The sequence below is a fragment of the Calliphora vicina genome, chromosome 5, assembly GCF_958450345.1.
Source record: "Calliphora vicina chromosome 5, idCalVici1.1, whole genome shotgun sequence".
Lineage (NCBI taxonomy): Eukaryota > Metazoa > Arthropoda > Insecta > Diptera > Calliphoridae > Calliphora > Calliphora vicina.
The window spans coordinates 33,689,281-33,708,333 of NC_088784.1; the positions used below are offsets into that span (position 1 = coordinate 33,689,281).

General features: G+C 29.7%; 1 protein-coding gene across 3 annotated transcripts in view; it reads left to right on the forward strand.

The window, feature by feature from the left end:
* Ip6k (Inositol hexakisphosphate kinase) overlaps positions 1-17,142 on the forward strand; it is an 84,614-nt gene extending 67,472 nt beyond the window's left edge. For 2 of the 3 annotated variants that reach the window (XM_065513861.1, XM_065513860.1), the window contains exons 2-7: positions 3,945-4,968; positions 7,183-7,309; positions 12,556-12,676; positions 14,088-14,164; positions 14,241-14,622; positions 14,695-17,142. In XM_065513861.1, coding sequence (XP_065369933.1) covers positions 4,168-4,968; positions 7,183-7,309; positions 12,556-12,676; positions 14,088-14,164; positions 14,241-14,622; positions 14,695-16,567 — 3,381 coding nt within the window. In that variant the 5' untranslated portion in view covers positions 3,945-4,167 and the 3' untranslated portion in view covers positions 16,568-17,142. Of the gene's footprint in view, positions 1-3,944; positions 4,969-7,182; positions 7,310-10,358; positions 10,837-12,555; positions 12,677-14,087; positions 14,165-14,240; positions 14,623-14,694 lie in introns of those variants that run through there. The other variant, XM_065513862.1, reaches the window with a different exon arrangement.
* The last annotated feature ends 1,911 nt before the right edge of the window (positions 17,143-19,053 follow it).

Sequence of the window (19,053 nt, forward strand, 5' to 3'; positions counted from 1 at the left end):
TTTATTATATCGGATATATAATTACAACCCTCGTTTTAAGTATTAATATGTACCTGTAATCGTCAGCAAACAAACAAATTTTTTTCTTTTTTTATTTCCTATAAAATGCAAAGAATTTATTTGTGAATGAATTGTATACAACTTACCTTTTGTATAGAAAAATATTAAAGCAAAAAAAAAAATTTCTATTTAAATTTTCCTTAAATAGAACACAATTTATCTAGGCCAAACGAAATGGAAATTACACACAGTAATAATTTACATTAAATGTATATACATTTGTAGATGTATATAAATTGACATGGATATATTCATATAAATTGCAAATAAAAACTTCCCACAATAACACACACGCATTAACTCATGTCTATCCAGCCTTTAAATATAATAAAACTTTATGAATTATAGTAAAGATAAAATGTACGTATTAATTTACAGTCTATCCTTCGAATAGTGGACAAAATGGCTTCGAATAGCGTACAAAATACCTCATAGTATTGTCCTATCGGCAATACCATGAGAAATTTGTGTTCCCATGAAATATCCGTTTCCCTCGAAGGGAAAATTGCTATCGTGTTATTCCCATGAACTTTTCATTCACAATAGTTGATTTTGTTCGTAACAGATGTTTATTGTTTACAAAATTCCATCTAAAAAATTCACAACATGGGTAATTTTTTTCAAGTGCACAAAGTTGATGAACGAAAAATGGGAAAAGGGAACATATTTCATGTGAAATATTGATTCGCGTTAGGTGTGATTCTATATCATGTAATTCCAAATTTGCAGCAGGAAATTCAGCCTAAAGATACTACATTATTCCGGGAGCCTGAAAGGCATACTGATCGCGAATTTCTCATTATAGACACCTTCCTACCCCTTTATAGCCATCCATGAAATTTAGAGACTTCATCCACAAGGCCCCAAAATCCAAAGTTTCTCAAGAAAGTGGATTTTGGGATTACAGTAGTCTACGATACTTGGTATATTTTCAATTGTTACTGAAGAAGGCACAATGAACCCAAATTCCTCAATATAGACAATGACACCTCATATCCTTTAATATCCATCCATAAATACGTTTAGATTACAGCATGTCACGACGAGAGTTCCTCCATATATCTTCCGTTCTATACCAGGTCGATAATTCAAAATTCTCGGGAAGTATATATATATAGATATAGTTGTTTCAATGATACTGGCGTATACCCATAATAAGAAGTTAAAGTTAAATTGTATTCAAAATTACCAATTGGATAAATACGAAATAATACAAAACTTTCTCTCCGACTTACTTATTTTAAGAAACGCTAAGGAAATGTTTTTTTTGACATGTAATCTGAACTACTCCCATAATAAGTTCATCGGGGATAGGCTCCTGTTATAACTCCAACACTATATAAAGGATCTGACGCATTAACATAGCATTGTCATAATAGCGAAAATTTTACATGATTTAGACACTCTGGATGTTTTACTGGTAATAGAGCAGAGCCCTGCGCCGACTAAATTTCACGGCGGTGGCTCAATGCCGGCTGTCAACCGACTAAAGAAAAATTACTCAGATTTTAAAAAAATAAAAATTTAAAAACTAAAATTCCGGAAATTTTATAAAATTAATAAGGAAAGCCGTTCGGCGCAGGTCTCTGTAATAGACGTGTCACTTTAATTTAGCAATGCATTAAGATGGGACATTGATCCATTTTGGATACTCTGGGCAAGTCATTGAAATAGTTTAAAATTTTAAAATTTATTGATAAATTCTCAAAATTTAACCTGACTAAAATCATTTTTCTATGAAAACTGTAGGCATGTCTTTATGAAAAAAACAGATGATCCTATAAACGGTATATTAACAATGAAAATTAAATGTATATTTAATAAAGAATTTGACTGTAAACCTTTCGATACGGTTACTATTTTATTAAACCATCGTTTAAACCTGCTTTAATTTATTATTATTAGCCTTTTAGTTGGCAAAGTATTTATTTTTTTGTGTCTACTCGTTTTTGGCAAGATTCCACTGTAATTTTAAATGAATTTTGTTATAGTACAAGCCTGTTCCAAAAAAAAAAAACATTTGTGTACGAGTATTTTCTGTAAAAGTATGTTAAATTAATATGTCACTAAAGTAGGCTTATTTTTGTAATAAACCTACATGTTAATTCTAGTTTTATTATACAGTTTCTATTTAAATAATTACCAGGGAAACCAAAATATGCAAATGCATGTTTTTTCTGATGAGTCTAATGAGCACATGGATAAGATATTTACACGTTTCAGAACTATTTAAGAATTTTGGCATCGATTTGTTAGTGCATATTTTTGCATATTTAATCCTTAAATGCATATTTTTGCATATATTTGTTTTAAAAGCATATTTATGTCATATTTTTGCGTTTTTAGAGCATATTTTACTGTTTAATAGCATATTTTGACTTTGTCAAAAACAAATTTTGTCTTACTTATTTTTCGCCATTGTGTACAGCTTTTTACTTCCTTTGTTTAAAATTCAAAATTGAAAAATAAATAGCTTTTCACCAAAAAATTTTTTTTATTAAAATTTAAAAAAAAAAATTAAATTTAAAATAAGTAAAAAAAAAATTTAAAAAAAAACAATTCCAAAATTTTTTTTCCAAAAAATTAAAAAACTGAAAAAAAATGTTTGTTCATCTAAAAATATTAAAATTTTTTATTTTGAAGTATAATTTGGTAAAGGGTATATAAGATTCAGCACAGCCGAATATAGCTCTCTTACTTGTTTTAATATAAAATAAGCACTATTTTAATAATAGCGCCATCTAAATATCAAAATTTAGTTCTAATTCAAACTTTACCGTTCTCAGTGTTAAAGAAATATTGTCTTTTAAATTTGCTCCTAAAACATCAGTTGATGTCGAAAGAACATTTTCTATGTATAAAAATGTTTTCAGATCCAATAGACAACGATTTTAATTTGAAAATTTAAGTAAATATTTTGTAATTTATTGCAATAATAACCTTAATTGAAGAAGTGACATTATATTTATATAAAATATCATCAAAAAATACCTTTTCATAGCTTAAGTTCCTATAGTTTTTATGTTGTATTTATATTTTGTTATACTTGTTTTAGTTCATGTTATTTTTGTTTATTTTATGTTACCTTACCTTTTTAGAAATTAATTGTATTGATTTTTTTAAATAAAAGTATATTTTTTGGTTAAAAATTATGTAAAAGTTTGTTTTTTAAGAGCATATTTTTTAAATTTTAAGAGCATATTTTGAAGTTTTTACTGCATATTTAAAGCGCTTAAAACGCTTTTTTTAGAGCATATTTGCGGTTTCCCTGATAATTACAATAAGGGATTTTCCATAAATTATAATTTGTTGGGAATTTACACAACTGGATATCGTAAAGAAATATTAGTCAGAGGACTATTTGAGCACATTTTTGTGTAGAGCAAAAACGGTTGAATATATTGCAAATCTGATTTCACTAGACGATTGTGCATCAAAAATTAATACAATTGATGTTTTTTGAATCCTTAAAAATAGTTCCAAAAACCCACAACAGGGGGCGCAAATTTCATAATCATACATTTTAAATATATCTCATACAATTGACAAAAGTATGATTAAACTAAAAATTTTTATTTAAAAATGTGTAATAATGATGACGAAATTAAATAATTTCCTGGATCATTGTTAAAATTCGTATGTGTAAAAACAACTTTGGAAATGCTATAGCTTCTCCATAACCAAACATACAAGAAAAAAACCATGTTGATCGTAATTAAAACACAAAAGAAGCAGCGAGTTTACAAGTAAACAAAGTAACTAAGAAAATAAACACCTGATATTAATTTTTAAAAAAATATTTAAACAAAGAAAATCTTTACAATGATTTCTTAAAACATATTTTTATAAAAATAAATTAAATCTCTTTATTCCTTTCTTTGCAGATCTGATTTTTTGATTTTAAAATTTATTTTTAAAGTGGTGATAAAAAAAATTCATACATACCCGTTTGAATATAGACCACTAAGGAATTGAAAATAATTGAAAGAAATTAGCAGAGCTTCCCCACATTCCATTCGCAACAATTGGGTTAGGAATTATTTGGGGTTATATATTTAAAACCGAAAAACGTCGGACAATTGTTTAAACTGTTTTACGTGGAAGGGAATGGTATATTTTTTGGGGGACTGGGGCATGGGAGATTCTGACTGTGCGTCATATCATCAACATGTTCCAAATACAATACAACAGCAGTTTCATCATCAGCAACAGCATCATCACCATCATCATGAGCAACAGCTACAGCAACAACAACAACAGCAACACAACCAACAACAGCAACATGTTGGACAAATTGCTCCTAATCTAAATCAATTGTCTCCCATACAATTTGGCAGCACAACTGGTTCAGCGACTTTTCTAAGTCATACAGATGATACACATCCAACAACAGCAACAACAGCGACATCTTCGGTATCATCATTAACAACAACACCACAAAATGTTGCCACTAGCTCTTTGGTCACTGCCAATTTGCAACAGTTGTCTGTGAGCAGCAATAACTTAAGCCACTGTGTCGTGGATGCACCTTTGAAAACATTGGCCAACGTTGCTGCCGATCTAAACAATCAACAAGCACATCAGCACCAACAACAGCAGTCACATCCCTTGGCTAGTGCCGCTGCTGCGCTGCATCAGTATCTGGGTCATCAACGCCAACGTTCGGAATCGTGTGCTAACTTTACTACAACTGCAGCTGCTACGTCGGGCAAAACAAATAAAAATGCTGATACCACAATTACCAACAGCGCCAACAATAATTCTACCATTACGGGTAAAAGCAGTTGTAACATCAATATCAAGAACCATTTGGGATCTATAACGTCACATCAACAATTACAAACGCAATTGAGTAAGGATCATTTGGAGAGTGAAGATGAAGTTGCTCTACAGCCCTTATCTAATCAGGTACGCTGAGTTAGTAAATTTAAAATAATTAAAAAAACAATTAAAAAAATCATCTTTAAATGTAATAAGAAGTCTTTTGAAAAAAGTAGACCTGGAAATAATTACCTTAGAGTAGAACAAACTTAACCAGTAGATTAAACTTTATGAAAATATATTATAACGCAAAACTTTCGGTAGTAGTACCTATTCTGAATTAATACTGTTCATTAGGCCGGGTCGATTTGTATGGACGATCAAAAAGTATCAATAAAAAAACTATTAAAAAAATAAATATATTGAAATAACATTGGATAAAAGACGAAATGCGCAATATAGGATTTGATTTTAGACTTATGGTTTCTTGAGGAAACTTTCTTATAATTTTCCGTAGATTGAGTTTCTGCTATACGATTTTTCGTGAAAAAAATCTAGCTGTTCATAATAGTAGCTGGAAGTAATTAATTTGTATTCAGGAATAAAATTATTGATTTAATAACTAGTTTTATAACAGACGGTACAAAGGATATATGCTGGGAGTAATTTGGTTGGTCCGACAAATTTGCTTAAAATGGGGCTTTTGGACAAAACTTTTAATATCGCAATCAAATTTTATAAGTATTTTATTGATAAAATAACAACTTGTGAATGACCACTATCCAAAATTTAACGCTTTTTTATACTCACCATAAAATGTGATGGTGAGAGGGTATATTGATTTTGTCATTCCGTTTGTAGCACATCGAAATATTCATCTCAGTCCCACGTTATACTAACGTGGGAGATATTCTGGGTCCTCATAATATTCTAAGACGATCTAGCTATGTCCGCCCGTCTGTCTGTCTGTTAAAACAAGTAGGGCCCAAACGAGAGGAGCTAGTTGGCTGAAATCGACTAGCCCCCATATAAATGTCCCCCCAGAATACAGATTGAGCAGTCACAAATATCTGGATTATGCGGCAATCCTGATAAAATTTTGAACAAATTAGTTCTAAGTACTCTGAAATTATACTGTAAATTATGGCGAAAATCGGGCAGCATTTGTCCCAAGTCCACATACAGGGTCCACTTCAAAAAATGACTTTATCATTCATAATTATGATAATTAATATCGTAATAAAATTGGACATAAACAAGTTCCATATGAATCTAAATCTTTCTACTTCTATGAGGATTGGTTGATAATTGAACCTAACACACCTCCCCCCATATAACCCCAAAAACAGGAAAATATTTTATTGGTTAAATTTGAAGAGCCTTGGAAAACCCCTATTATCATATTTTAGGCGCTATCCGTGTTAAGATACCTTCCAAAAAATAAAAAAAACATTATAAGTTCCAAAGAAACTTTTTTTCTAAGAAAAACGATAATTCAACATTTTCAAAATCGATTATTTTTGTGAAATTTTATATCCATCGGATAAGCCAGTTAGAAATATTTGTATTCTGCCCCACATGGGGACTACCACTTAGAGATCCCACAACTCCGCTCCTGGAGGGAGTGTGAGGTCTGTCCAAAAAACTGTAATACTCCTCTGCTACACCTATGTGAAATTTTATATCTATGGGAATTGACAGATTTATTTCAAAAATATTTTGATTCTGCTCCACAGGTTTCACAGTGAAATATGTACATATTTACACCATATTTTAACCGATTTCAGCCAATTTCAATAGACTTCGTCTTTGGGCCAAAGTAAGCACATGTCCCAATTTTTTTTTAAAGTTATCTTTAAATTTGTGACCTGTTCTTAGACCACAAATTTTACATGGAGACACCAACGGGCGGTCAAACAGACGGACATTATAAAAAAAATGAATCTTTAAGGTGAGAGTAGAACCATTATTTTGCCGTTACAAACATCAACACACATAGTGACTTTAAAAATAACAGCTAAAGGCTGGGAAAAGGCTACATTTTCGACAAAAAAGAAAACGCCATTAGTTTTAAAGCCGTTTATTTTTAGATTTTGATTTTCTGCCCAAATGTAAATCAAAATCATAAAATATATTTGTCAAGTTACCACCCATTCATAAATATAATTTCTGTTTAACTTACTGAGTCAAAATAACAACTGATTTCATCATTATTATTCTATACATCACATTAATTTCAATATTTAATCAAAAAAAAAAAACCTAGTAATCGTTAATATACAAACATTTGTATGTATTTAGTTAATAGTATAATTAATCATAAACTTTCATTGGGTTTTTCTTTGTTAATTCTATTTATAGGTTGGAGGCCATACCCGCCTATTGTTGCTTAATCAATCGACTGTTATAAAACCGTTAAATTTGCGTGAATTGGATTTCTATCAAAACATTCCGCAGGATATACAGAAGTTTGTTCCCAAATACAAAGGTAAGCTCAGTAATCGATTGACTATAATTTCATAATTCTTTTTCTTCGTTTCATAAACATTTTTACTACTACCACATTGTTGCAAAAATAAACAAAAATAAAAAATTATAATAATAATAATGATTAAATGAAATAAAATGAAGCATAACAAATAAATTTTGCTACTATTTATTACAACTCTACTATTTGTATAGTCTAACATCATTTGAAATGTTGATGCATTTTGTTTTATTATTCAAAAAAAAAAACTAAAAAAAAACTTTATAGAAATCGTCATTTGTAAATAATGTTTTAAATTTCTTTACATATTTTTGTGTGTGAGTGTCCATTTTTTTTTTGTGCCAAATAAATAATTTAAACATTTAAGCATCATTATTTCTTCAATTATATTCATCATCATATATTTTGCTTTAAAAAGAAAAAAACAAAGTAAAAAACCAAAAAAAATAAATAAATAAAAATAAAAGAAAATAAATCTATCTATCATCACTACATTTATACAAAGTAAATAAATGTTTTTAAAGACATTTTGTTTATATAGAATAAACATATATTTATTTATATTTAAAATAAAACAAAATCAAAATTTATAACTCTGTGATTAAATCAGCCTTAATTTGTTTGTTATATAGAAATAAAAACGTTGTATTTTTATATATTTTTATCTACTTTCTTTCGTTTACTTTTAGCTAATTTTTTTTTATAAAAAAAATATTTATATTATAGTTAATATTTTATAAAAAATAGTAACATGTTTTTGTATATGAAAACTCAAAATATATTCTTTAATTTTTAAGTCAAACTGTGGTTTTTAAATAAATATATACAAAAAAAAAAATAAAAATAAAAAAAAGGAAATTTGAAAAAAAGACTGAAATTTTAAATCTAAAACTATAAATATTTACTATTTACATTTTTATATTAAAAATAGTTATAAAAAAGAATAAAATGTTTTTAAACGAATAAAGTTTTAAAAAAATCCATTTATATTTTTGTTTAAAACATTTAATAAAACAATATTTTATACAATTTAAATACAAACTAAAAACGAACATTAACTCAAAAATCCCGGATTAAAACAGAGTGTACACAGTTAAAATTGTCTCATATAATACGAAACATGAGTGAATTGGGCGATTGACATTAAAAACCCTGTTTGATTTAAAGTTTTGAGCCAGAGAACTTTTATGGGGAAATTGGAAATCCATATTTTAAGACCTTTGTCGGATTTGAACCCAAATCCAAGCTTTACATAATATTTTTCTACAGATTCTTCAGGAAATCCAGCAATGTTAAATATTTTCAATATGACGTGAATTTAATATTCTGGATCAAGTTCAGTAATCTGTTATAATTCAAAGTATACGACTGATGAAGTAATTTACACAATTAGCAGACATTTTCTATAGAAAATACTTTTATAGGCAACAATTTTCTATAGAAAATACTGTTATACACAACATTTTCTATAGAAAATATACTGACATTTTTTATAGAAAGAAATTTTATACACAACATAGAAAAGACTGTTATACACAACATTCTCTATAGAAATCACTGTTATACTGAAATTCTTCTAAAGAAACATTGTTATACACAATATTTTCTATAGCTAAACTGTTATACACAACATTTTCTATAGAAAATATTGTTATACACAACATTTTTTTATAGAAAACACTGTACACAACATTTTCTAAAGAAGCTCTATTATACAAAACATTTTCTATAGAAAAAACTGTTATACACAACATTTTCTATAAAAAATTACAACATTTTCTATAGAAATCACTGTTATACTGAAAATTGTCTAAAGAAACTTTGTTATACATAACATTTTTTATAGTAAACACTGTTATACCCAATATTTTGTAAGGAAAACTGTTATACACAATATTTTCTATAGAAAACACATAACATTTTCTATAGAAATCACAGTTACACACTAAATTGTCTTTAAAAAACATTGAAAAACAATATTTTTTTATTAAAAAAACTGTTATACACAACATTTTTGTATAGAAAAAAACTGTTATACACAAAATTTTCTATAGAAAAACTGTTATAATCAAAAAGTACGAACGTATTCCATCCCTGTTTTAGAACCCGGAGCTCATTTGTAGACCTACGCATTATAATTGTTATATAGAGCGTTTTACACTAGAAGTAATAATTCCGGGGGACTGTATTTGTATATATTAAATACTGAAATTTCATTACATTGTAAATCAATCCCATAATTTTAAATTCCAACTTATAAAGTTGTTTAATAAATCATTGATAAATTTAAAAAACTGTTTAAGTTTACACTGTGATACTGTCTATAAACCAGTGTAGAATCGTTTCCTTTTTAAAATAAAAATAATTATGAAGTAAATTTGCTACCTTTTTTTAACTCTGTATCGAAAATAGTAGCAGGAAAGTACCTTTTTAAAAATGTTAGCAAACTGAAATTCGTTAAATTTAGCAAAAAAAAAAACTAAAACCAAAATGCAATTAATAAACCAATTATGAGACTGTTTATTTCAAAGTGCATTTAAATCCTCCATAGGTAACCTAAAATTCGAAAAAAACCTGTGTACACTCTACAAAATTAAAAAAATACGCTTATTTATTAACAATTTAATACACTGTCAACTTTAGTTAATAACAATTTCCCATAAAATTGCTTTAAATATTTTAGATTTTTAGCAATTAAAATGAAATTGTTTTAATTTTTTAATTTTGCAGGAGCATTGAATTGAAATAATTAAAGCTCTAACAAAAAAAATAAAAAATCGAGAAAAAATATTAAGTGAATAAAGTGTTATTGAAAATAAAATATGTATAAACCAAATGCCAAGAGGGGTAAGTGCCTAAACGTTTAAAACAAGCCACTTAAATATCACAAAAATCAAAATAGAAAAAAAAACACCAGGGTATTTTAGCTAAAATCAAAATTTAAATATTTTATTTTAAATAATAAATTTTGAATCAAAAAACTCGCTGCTGAGAAATCTTTAAGAGATAAGACAACGAAGACGGTTCAAAGCGTGCCTTCTCCCCCCACTTGAGGAGCTGAAGACAAGTGTGAGTGTGTGTGTGTATAAATAAGTGTTCATAACTGGAGCCTAATTTCCCCATTGGAAATACTCTTGAGAACCAAAACAAAAAGCGTAAATTCTTTTGTATATTTTTTTCCTTTTACCACAAATCTACACAAAAAAAAACCAAATATCTCTTATTATCTTGTATTGTATATAATACAGAAACCGTATATGCACGTCATCGTCCGTCAACGTCTTGAAATCGCTCTAGTCTTCTACTTTCTAAACTCTACGTAAACGCCCACCCCTCCTACAGAGCACCAGCGTGGACTAACTGAATGACTTATGTTTTGTGAAACCCTCTTAGGGAAATTACAACATTCTCAAACGCAAATATTAGCAAATTATTCACTTTCACTCTTGATCACTCTGAAAAACTCTTTCGCTCTCATCCAATATCAAAAATGAGTGTGATGTTTCAAACAAACGTAGCCAAAACGGGTTTGTATAATATTTCAATTATTCTTATTATTATTACTACCTATAATTCTTTATAATTTATAATTATTTTTATATAAAAATTATATATATATATTTATAATATATTGATATATATTTCTATTAAGTATATAGTTAAATTTGTTTCTATAATGACTTACTACAGAATTGATTTGTTCTCTTTTTCAATAATTAATTATTCTACATAGTTTATGAACTTAGGGATTATTTTCGGTTTGGAAACGAAATTACTTAGATTAGGATTAAACAAAATTTGAAATAGAAAATGAGACTTTTATTATTGTTTGTTAATGACAAAATTACGATCTGTAATAAATATAAAATCTAAATTTTATTCCAATACTTACAAAAAAGAACATAACACTGTGCAAAAGAAAATGTTTGTAATTTAAAATTATTAATTGAAAATAATATAGTTGAAAAAATAGATATGTAAAGCTATTTAGATTTTTATGTATGCCGCATTATTAAGACACTTGCTTAGTACCTATAATGGTTGATCTAGCTACCTCGGAGGTAGTAACCGGTTCTAGTTCTATTTCTTTTTATAAATAGACCTGTCACTTCAACATGGTGTTGGCCAAGGAGAGGATAAATTTACGCATTTTACACTCTCTGTTACAGATCACAGATCTGGTAAAATAAATTGTCAACATTTTGTAACAATTAGACAGATGTCATGATATAATTGCGTTTAAAACAATTGGCAAAAGTTTCCCCTCACGGATTTTATTTTTGGTCCTAAGAGTTTACCTTAATTAATTATGTTTTTCTAATTCTTTACTATATTTCTAAACTCCTGAAACTGTTTTTATTTCAAATCGGTACTTTCATTTGGAAATTTTGTAAAACCTTCAGACACCAACTATTATTATTACAATAATTTGATACATATGACCCGCTTCAACATACAGTACTTTATTTATAAGCTTTTTCCGGCAAAATGTTGCCCTTTGTCTGACAAGAAAACTGCATTACACATATGTATAAAAACCTAAATTGCTTTATTATTAATCATATTATTAAATTTTCAACCATCAAAAAATATTAGAATTTTAAATTTTCGCTAAGTTTGTAATTAATTTTAAATGAAATGATTTTTTGGAAATCAGAATTATATTTGGATATAATTTTTTTCTTTACCAATGTTATGTTCTTTAAATAACCATTAAATTTTAAGCATTTAATAAATTTCTATAATATTTTTTTTTGGCTAAACTAAAATTGAACATTTACTTTGAAAATAAAATAATAATGCTTTTTGGCTAATTCTTCACCATCTAATAAAAATATCATTTTCTATACATTCATTCATAAATTCGAAAATATAGCTCGACATTGATCACTTATTCACTTTCACTTTAGTGTCCAAACATAGTCCTACCCCCAAGTCTTTCGTGTAATTTGTCTGTTCATATTTTCTGTTCTGTTGTTTGTTTTGTAACCAATTGCTTCTACAATCACTTCATCATTTGTCGAATCGATTATTTTCTCCCCTGTCCCCTTAAAAATAAAACAAAACAAAAGAGAAATGATTAAAATTATATTCTTTATGTTTGACATATCTTAAAAACAAATACAAAAAACATTAAGAAGATCAAAACGAAAATAATTTTTTATTAAAACTGATTTTTAAACAAATCTTTATTGTTGCCCAAGGCTTGACTAGGTTGCTAATCCAGATTGCCTGTTTCATTTTAGGTGTTATGCAAGCAACAACAATGGGTGGTTGTAAATTGGAGAAACGTTATTCGCCCAGTTTCCGCGAGGAGCCCCAACGCAAGATGAGTGCCTCAAAACGTAAAAGAGATGATATTTTAAGGTGGGTTTCATTATGATTTCCTGCATTCGTTACTTTTTCTTTAATTTCCTTTATAGGATGAATTTACATCCTATTTATGATTTTATAGATCTTTACAAAAGATCATTTTTATTATTAAAGATATATTTTCAATTTTTTTAGATATTTTGTGGTTGTGTTTGAGAGAGAGTAATAGAATGAAATATTGTTAAAATGATCAATGATTAAAAAGGGTATGAAACCAGATATTATTTGTGTAATATTTAATTTTAAAAAAAATATATATTGGTTAACAAAACTAAAACATACCCTACACCCAAATTGTTTTTAAGAATGAAAAACTTATTAAATTAGTTTTGGAATAGGTTAATAGGTATTTAAAACAAATCAGAAATTTTGTATTCAAATAGATTTTTTCATATTAAACTGTAATGTAAAACAGAGCTCCACTGTTTCTCCGGCCCGGAATTTATCAGTCAATTTTATATATAAATATATATGTTATTGAAGTTATAGGCCTAATTGGAATAGACTCTGGTTCTCGGGATAGTTTGACTAATTTGAGAACAATTTCTTCTATTTCAATTATAATTTTTAAAGCAATGTACTCTTTTCTATTAAAATAAAGCCAGTTGAAATATTACAAATATTTTACAAGAGTTTGAGCAGAACCATTATCGATTTTCGATTATTTTTTGTAACACGTTTCGAAATGAAAATCGTTCGAATTTGTATGCTTAATACCACAGATTATTACAGATATTAAAAAAATGACAGTTCTCAAAAAGTAATAATTTGAACCATATTGTTATATTGAATTTCTACAACCAATTTTCAATGGTTGTGGTTTCAATAGGCAAACAGTGTGATATATATTTGTCCATCTTTTCAAACCTCAACCGTTTTGAAATTTTCTTTTGTTTGTTTTCTATTGCCATATTACTGGAACCAGCTGATTCATATCTGTGTAATCTGTACTTATTACCTTTCATTTCGAAAATATTTTCTTTTGAATCGAATTACACAATAACCCCCCTGATTAATTTGTCAAACTTAAACCATTAAATATAAATAAATGAAACACTCCTGCTAAATTTGCTAACAACTTGAATTTACAATTTTATAACTTGTTTAGAAAAAAATAATATCCAATCAATTATAAATTATCATACTTAAATGGGTGTAGGGTTTGTATTTAATCATCCAACAACAAATTATTATAACTACTTATTTTAGACACCTTTTGGCCCTACCAAACAAACGTGGTTCATATCAGCCCTTGCCCCATACATTTAGCCAAACAAATCGCAAAATATTGATTATCCAAAATAAAACTTACATATTTGGACAAAACTTTAAATGGTTTTTATGAAACATCAACTTATTAATAAATGTTCCGAATCCACTAACGCCAGCTATTTTTCTCTTGCAGAATGAAAGTTCACAAAAATGGTAATGCGGCGGATGTTATTAAGAGCATAGCACAATTGGATAATTCCAATAAGCAATGTATGTCTTTCGAGTATTTCTTGTGGAAAATTAAAAATTTCTAATGAACATCTTTCTTTTTTCCGATTATTTGTAGATTTCCTTATGTTGGAAAATATAACATCACAGTTTCGCAATCCCTGTATACTGGATTTGAAAATGGGCACACGTCAACATGGTGATGATGCATCCGCTGAGAAACGTACCAAACAAATGGCCAAATGTGCTGCCAGCACTTCAGCCTCATTGGGTGTACGTTTGTGTGGCATGCAGACGTATCAGGCACATTTGGATCAGTATGCCAAGCGTGATAAATACTGGGGGCGTGAGTTGAATGAAATGGGCTTTAAACAGGCTTTACATGATTTCTTCTACAATGGTTATCGTTTGCGTACACGTGTTATCAAGAAGATTGTGCAGCGGCTATTGCAATTGCGTCGTGTTATTGAAAAGCAATCCAGTTATAGATTTTATTCCTGGTAAGTTAAATAATAACATTAGAGAAACAATTTTTAAATACTTATTAATTCATATTATTCCTCGAATTGCAGCTCACTCTTAATTGTGTACGAAGGTTATGAAGATAATCCCACGGACCATCCAATGGACTTTGATGAATGGGCCACACCAGCCACACCCACAAAGAATACCAAAAAATCTGCCACATTTGATTTTCATCCAGACAATAGCATCGACGACGATGATGAGGATGATATTGTAGATGAGGATGATCACGACCGCGATCAAGATCATGACGAGGATGGTCATGAAGGTGGCGATGAATTGGAGCCGCATGACACAGATGATGATTTACATTTGCAGGCAGCAGACAGTGGCAATGCTTCGGCTACCAATAGCAGCACAGGCATTGATCAATGTTGTTATGATGCCGATGCTTCAAATGATTCAAACACAGCCGATATGAATCTCAGAACCCGCATTAGACACCTGAATAATGCAACAGCAAGATCAGAGTCGTCCACAGCAACCACACCAACAGCCACTGTTTCTCCAGAAGGGTTCAGACAGCAACAACAAACAGCTCGTGATTTTGGCGAACACATTGAGAGGGGTGCTAAACACAATGCATCTTCGTCCTCGGAAACGGAAGAGGACCATCCGAATGCTTTGATGATAGACAATGATAGTAGATCGATGCCACCACCACCTCCATTAGCCGGTTCTAATGTTATGGGCCTTAAGTCAATGGATTTATCAAGACCCACGGCTTCCTCTACGCCCACCACACCCGCACCTTTCATTCCCATATCCGAAGATACAGTATTCCTCGATCCTGAACCACCAATGCCCAGTATAGCCACATCCTCGCCCCACTCGGGTGACTCGTGGATGAACTACAGCAGCAATAGTAGCGATGATTTTTCAGGACTGTCGGAACAAATTAAAGCGGTTACTAGTGGTCGCCAAACGGGCAATAACAGCTCGGACGAAGCTTCCTCGGACTATGACAGCAGCATTATCAGTCAAACGGAAGTGATGATGAAGCGTTACAAAACCCAACAAGATGCATTTGAAACAGCAGTCGCAGCGGCAGCTGTAGCCAAAGTAGCAACACCGCCACTAACTCCCAAAACCCTGCTACACAAAAACCTAAATTCCGCTGCTGTCACAACAGCTTCACCCACATCTTCGACCACGTCGTCCTTGAAATCGGTAAAAGGTGCTGTCAAACGTTTGCGTTGCAAGGACGACGATGATGATGACGACGACGATGATGACCACAATCATCATCACCTGCTGCTCCACCATCATCACCACCAGAGCAATGACAAACTAGATGGACGTGAATCAAAAGACTTGGTCAAAAAATCATCAGTAGCTAAAAAATCGACCACCAATGCCACAGCATTGTCCTCATCGACTCCCGTGTCCATAATGAGTTCACCTGCTAAGACACAAACAATACCTGCCACAACTGATGTTAACAAAACTACACAAGCACAAATCAAACAAGACCTAGAAATGGCTGGTAATCTTATGGATACCACTCCCAACCTAACAGCAGCTGCAACAGTGACAACAACCACAACAACAACGACATTGGCGTCATCAGCGATAACAACAACAGCAACGCCCCTAAGTAGAGCCACCACTGAACTGCAACAGCAAATTCAGCAGCAACAGGAAATCAAAGAAATTTCTAAATCAAAGAAATTCCTGCAACATGCCTCCAAATCATTAGACATTGACACCAAGATGCAGCTCTGCGATGATATGCACTGTTTGGTGGATGTAAGACTCATTGATTTTGCCCACACAGCTTTTATGCCACGCAACAGTTCAGGATTATTTCCCCAACCACCCACCACCATACATCATGGGCCAGACAATGGCTTCCTAACCGGGCTAGACAGTCTAAATCGTCTGCTAAACGAAATTCTTAGCGAGGAAATAACGTGTTGAATGTGTGTATATGTGTGCGAAAAAGTAAAACAAATAAACACTTGGACAATTATTTAAAAGCTGATGTGATGCGCCTTTTTAAAAGGCCACCACCCAGCTAGAGTAGAAGATTAAAAAACTTTGTAAATTGAAAAAAAAGTTTTCCCTGAAAGGTTTTCTCGTTGAAAATTTAATTTTGAAATGAAACTGTTTCATTTTCTTAATTTATTTTACCAAAACACACCCCCTACCCTGCCAGAACCCTTAAAATCAAATTTAAAAGGTTATGTACTATATTCTTTTTGTAGAAAACACATCAACAAATTATTGAGTTTTAAAAAGCAAAATAAACCGTACCGTGTAACCTGTAAATTGTTTTTATCTCACAAACTTAATGAGTGAAATTCATGCCAATGTGATACTATTCAAAACAACAACAAAAATATAAAAATAAATAATACAACCCCCCAGATATTTTTTAATTATTATTAAGACATATTTGCATAATTATTATTATTATTATTTTTTTAACAAAAAAGAAACAATTTTGAAAATAAAAAGAAAATCCTTATTAAAAACAAACAACAAACAAGAAACGATTTTAAAAAATAAATTTTGATCTCTTAACTTTACAAAAGTACATACGATTGATGAACAAAATCAACAAACTACTACTAAACAATGTAATTTTAATAAAATTATTACTACAGATTTATGTTGGAATAACACTTATATTCCAAACTTAATGACCTATAAATACATACCTGACTTGAATGTAAAAATAAAATAATCAAATATCAACAAAAAAAAATAAAAATATTGGACATCTTTAAAAAACTTAACAGTACTCGTTTAGCAACATGTTTAGATATAATTTATAATTTACGTTACACTGACATTATATCGCTACGAAAACATCCAGTCATTCATAAAATTGTTTGATTTAAACAAATTGTGAAAATAAATTTATGAAATGTTAAAATAATGTGTTTAAAATTTTCTGTTACCTGTTGTATAAAATTGCTGTTACAATATCTAAAAAGATATTTGCATATTTTCAAGTTCTTTATACTATTATCTTATAAATCAAACGATTAAAGTTTGATTGGGTTATATTTGATTTAAATGACGTTTAAAATAGATTTTCCGTTACAAGTTTACTTTAAGTCACATGATTCTGAAATAATTTATAAATATACTGAAGTTTCTTATCTTTCCTCTTAGTATGATTAGAAAGAATTATTATTTTATTAAAAAGAGAGCTAACAATAAGGAAACCACTGAGTTTTTTACATTTTGATTATATTTTTAGTAATCAGTGACTAGAGTGCTCTTGAAATCCATAATTTAGTAAATGGTTAAAAAAATTTGTCATCAAAACATATTTTCAAACTTTGCTATCATTCAAAGTCATTCTTAATTTTTTGTATTGAGCGTAAAATACTTTCAAAATTTGATCTCCGATAGAGAGTGAAAAGTGAATCGTAAATATTATGGTGTAAATTCAATATTTCAATAGAATCGATTTCTGGAATTATTCAAGTTGATTTGAAACTCTGTGCTTGTAAACTGCATGCCGGGCACCCATTCATGGGGACGTTAATGAAGAAACATCCCCATGAGATCTCCTTTAGCTGTAGAATATTCCAGAAAATAGGTGTTATATTATAATTTTGATAAAATTGAAACATGTATAATTTCTGCTAATGTCTCAATTAGGAATCAATCACGTGTAAATTTAAATATTCTTGTTGGCTATAAGATACACGAAGTGTTTACACACTGAAATCAAAATTATATTTGGTTTTATGTTATGATATTGATGAACCTTTATCTTGATTGTCTTTATCTGCCTTGGATATTTTTAATAATAAATGTCGGGCAATAATCTAGTAAATTGCAGTCAATTTGTTTGTATTAGACGTCTTTAGAAGAGCTTGAGCTGGCGATATACATATAGATTTCGAATTTGTACTTTTGCGGATATTGATCTATGTTTTGGTATTGCTAAATGTAGTTAAATCTAAAGCTAAATGGTTTATATAATTAATACATCGGTTTATGTGATATACCAATAAATGTCTTTAGAAAATCTTGAACTAGAAGTTTTTATTAAAATTATAGAAGACCTTAAGATAGCTATAAATATATTTAGAAGAACTTAAGCTACCGACATAAGCTTTTCATAGATATAAGGATAGATTCCTTTAGCTCATCTTAAACCACTTATGCATGTCTTGAGGACAGCATGCTACAGCTAAAAGAGATCTTAATCAAGCAATAAATGTTATAAAGTTTGAGATAGCTTTAGAATTATTTACATAAGTTAACTTGAGCGAATGACAGATACTTAGCATTTCCACAACCACGATATTCGCTCGGCCAAAGATTGTCATCTCAGCGACAGCAGTGTGAATCAGAAGTTTTCTCCCCAGGGAAGAACTTTCGATGTAAGCAGGACTCTCATTATGAAAGATATCTTTAGCCTCATTTAAAAAAAAAAGAAA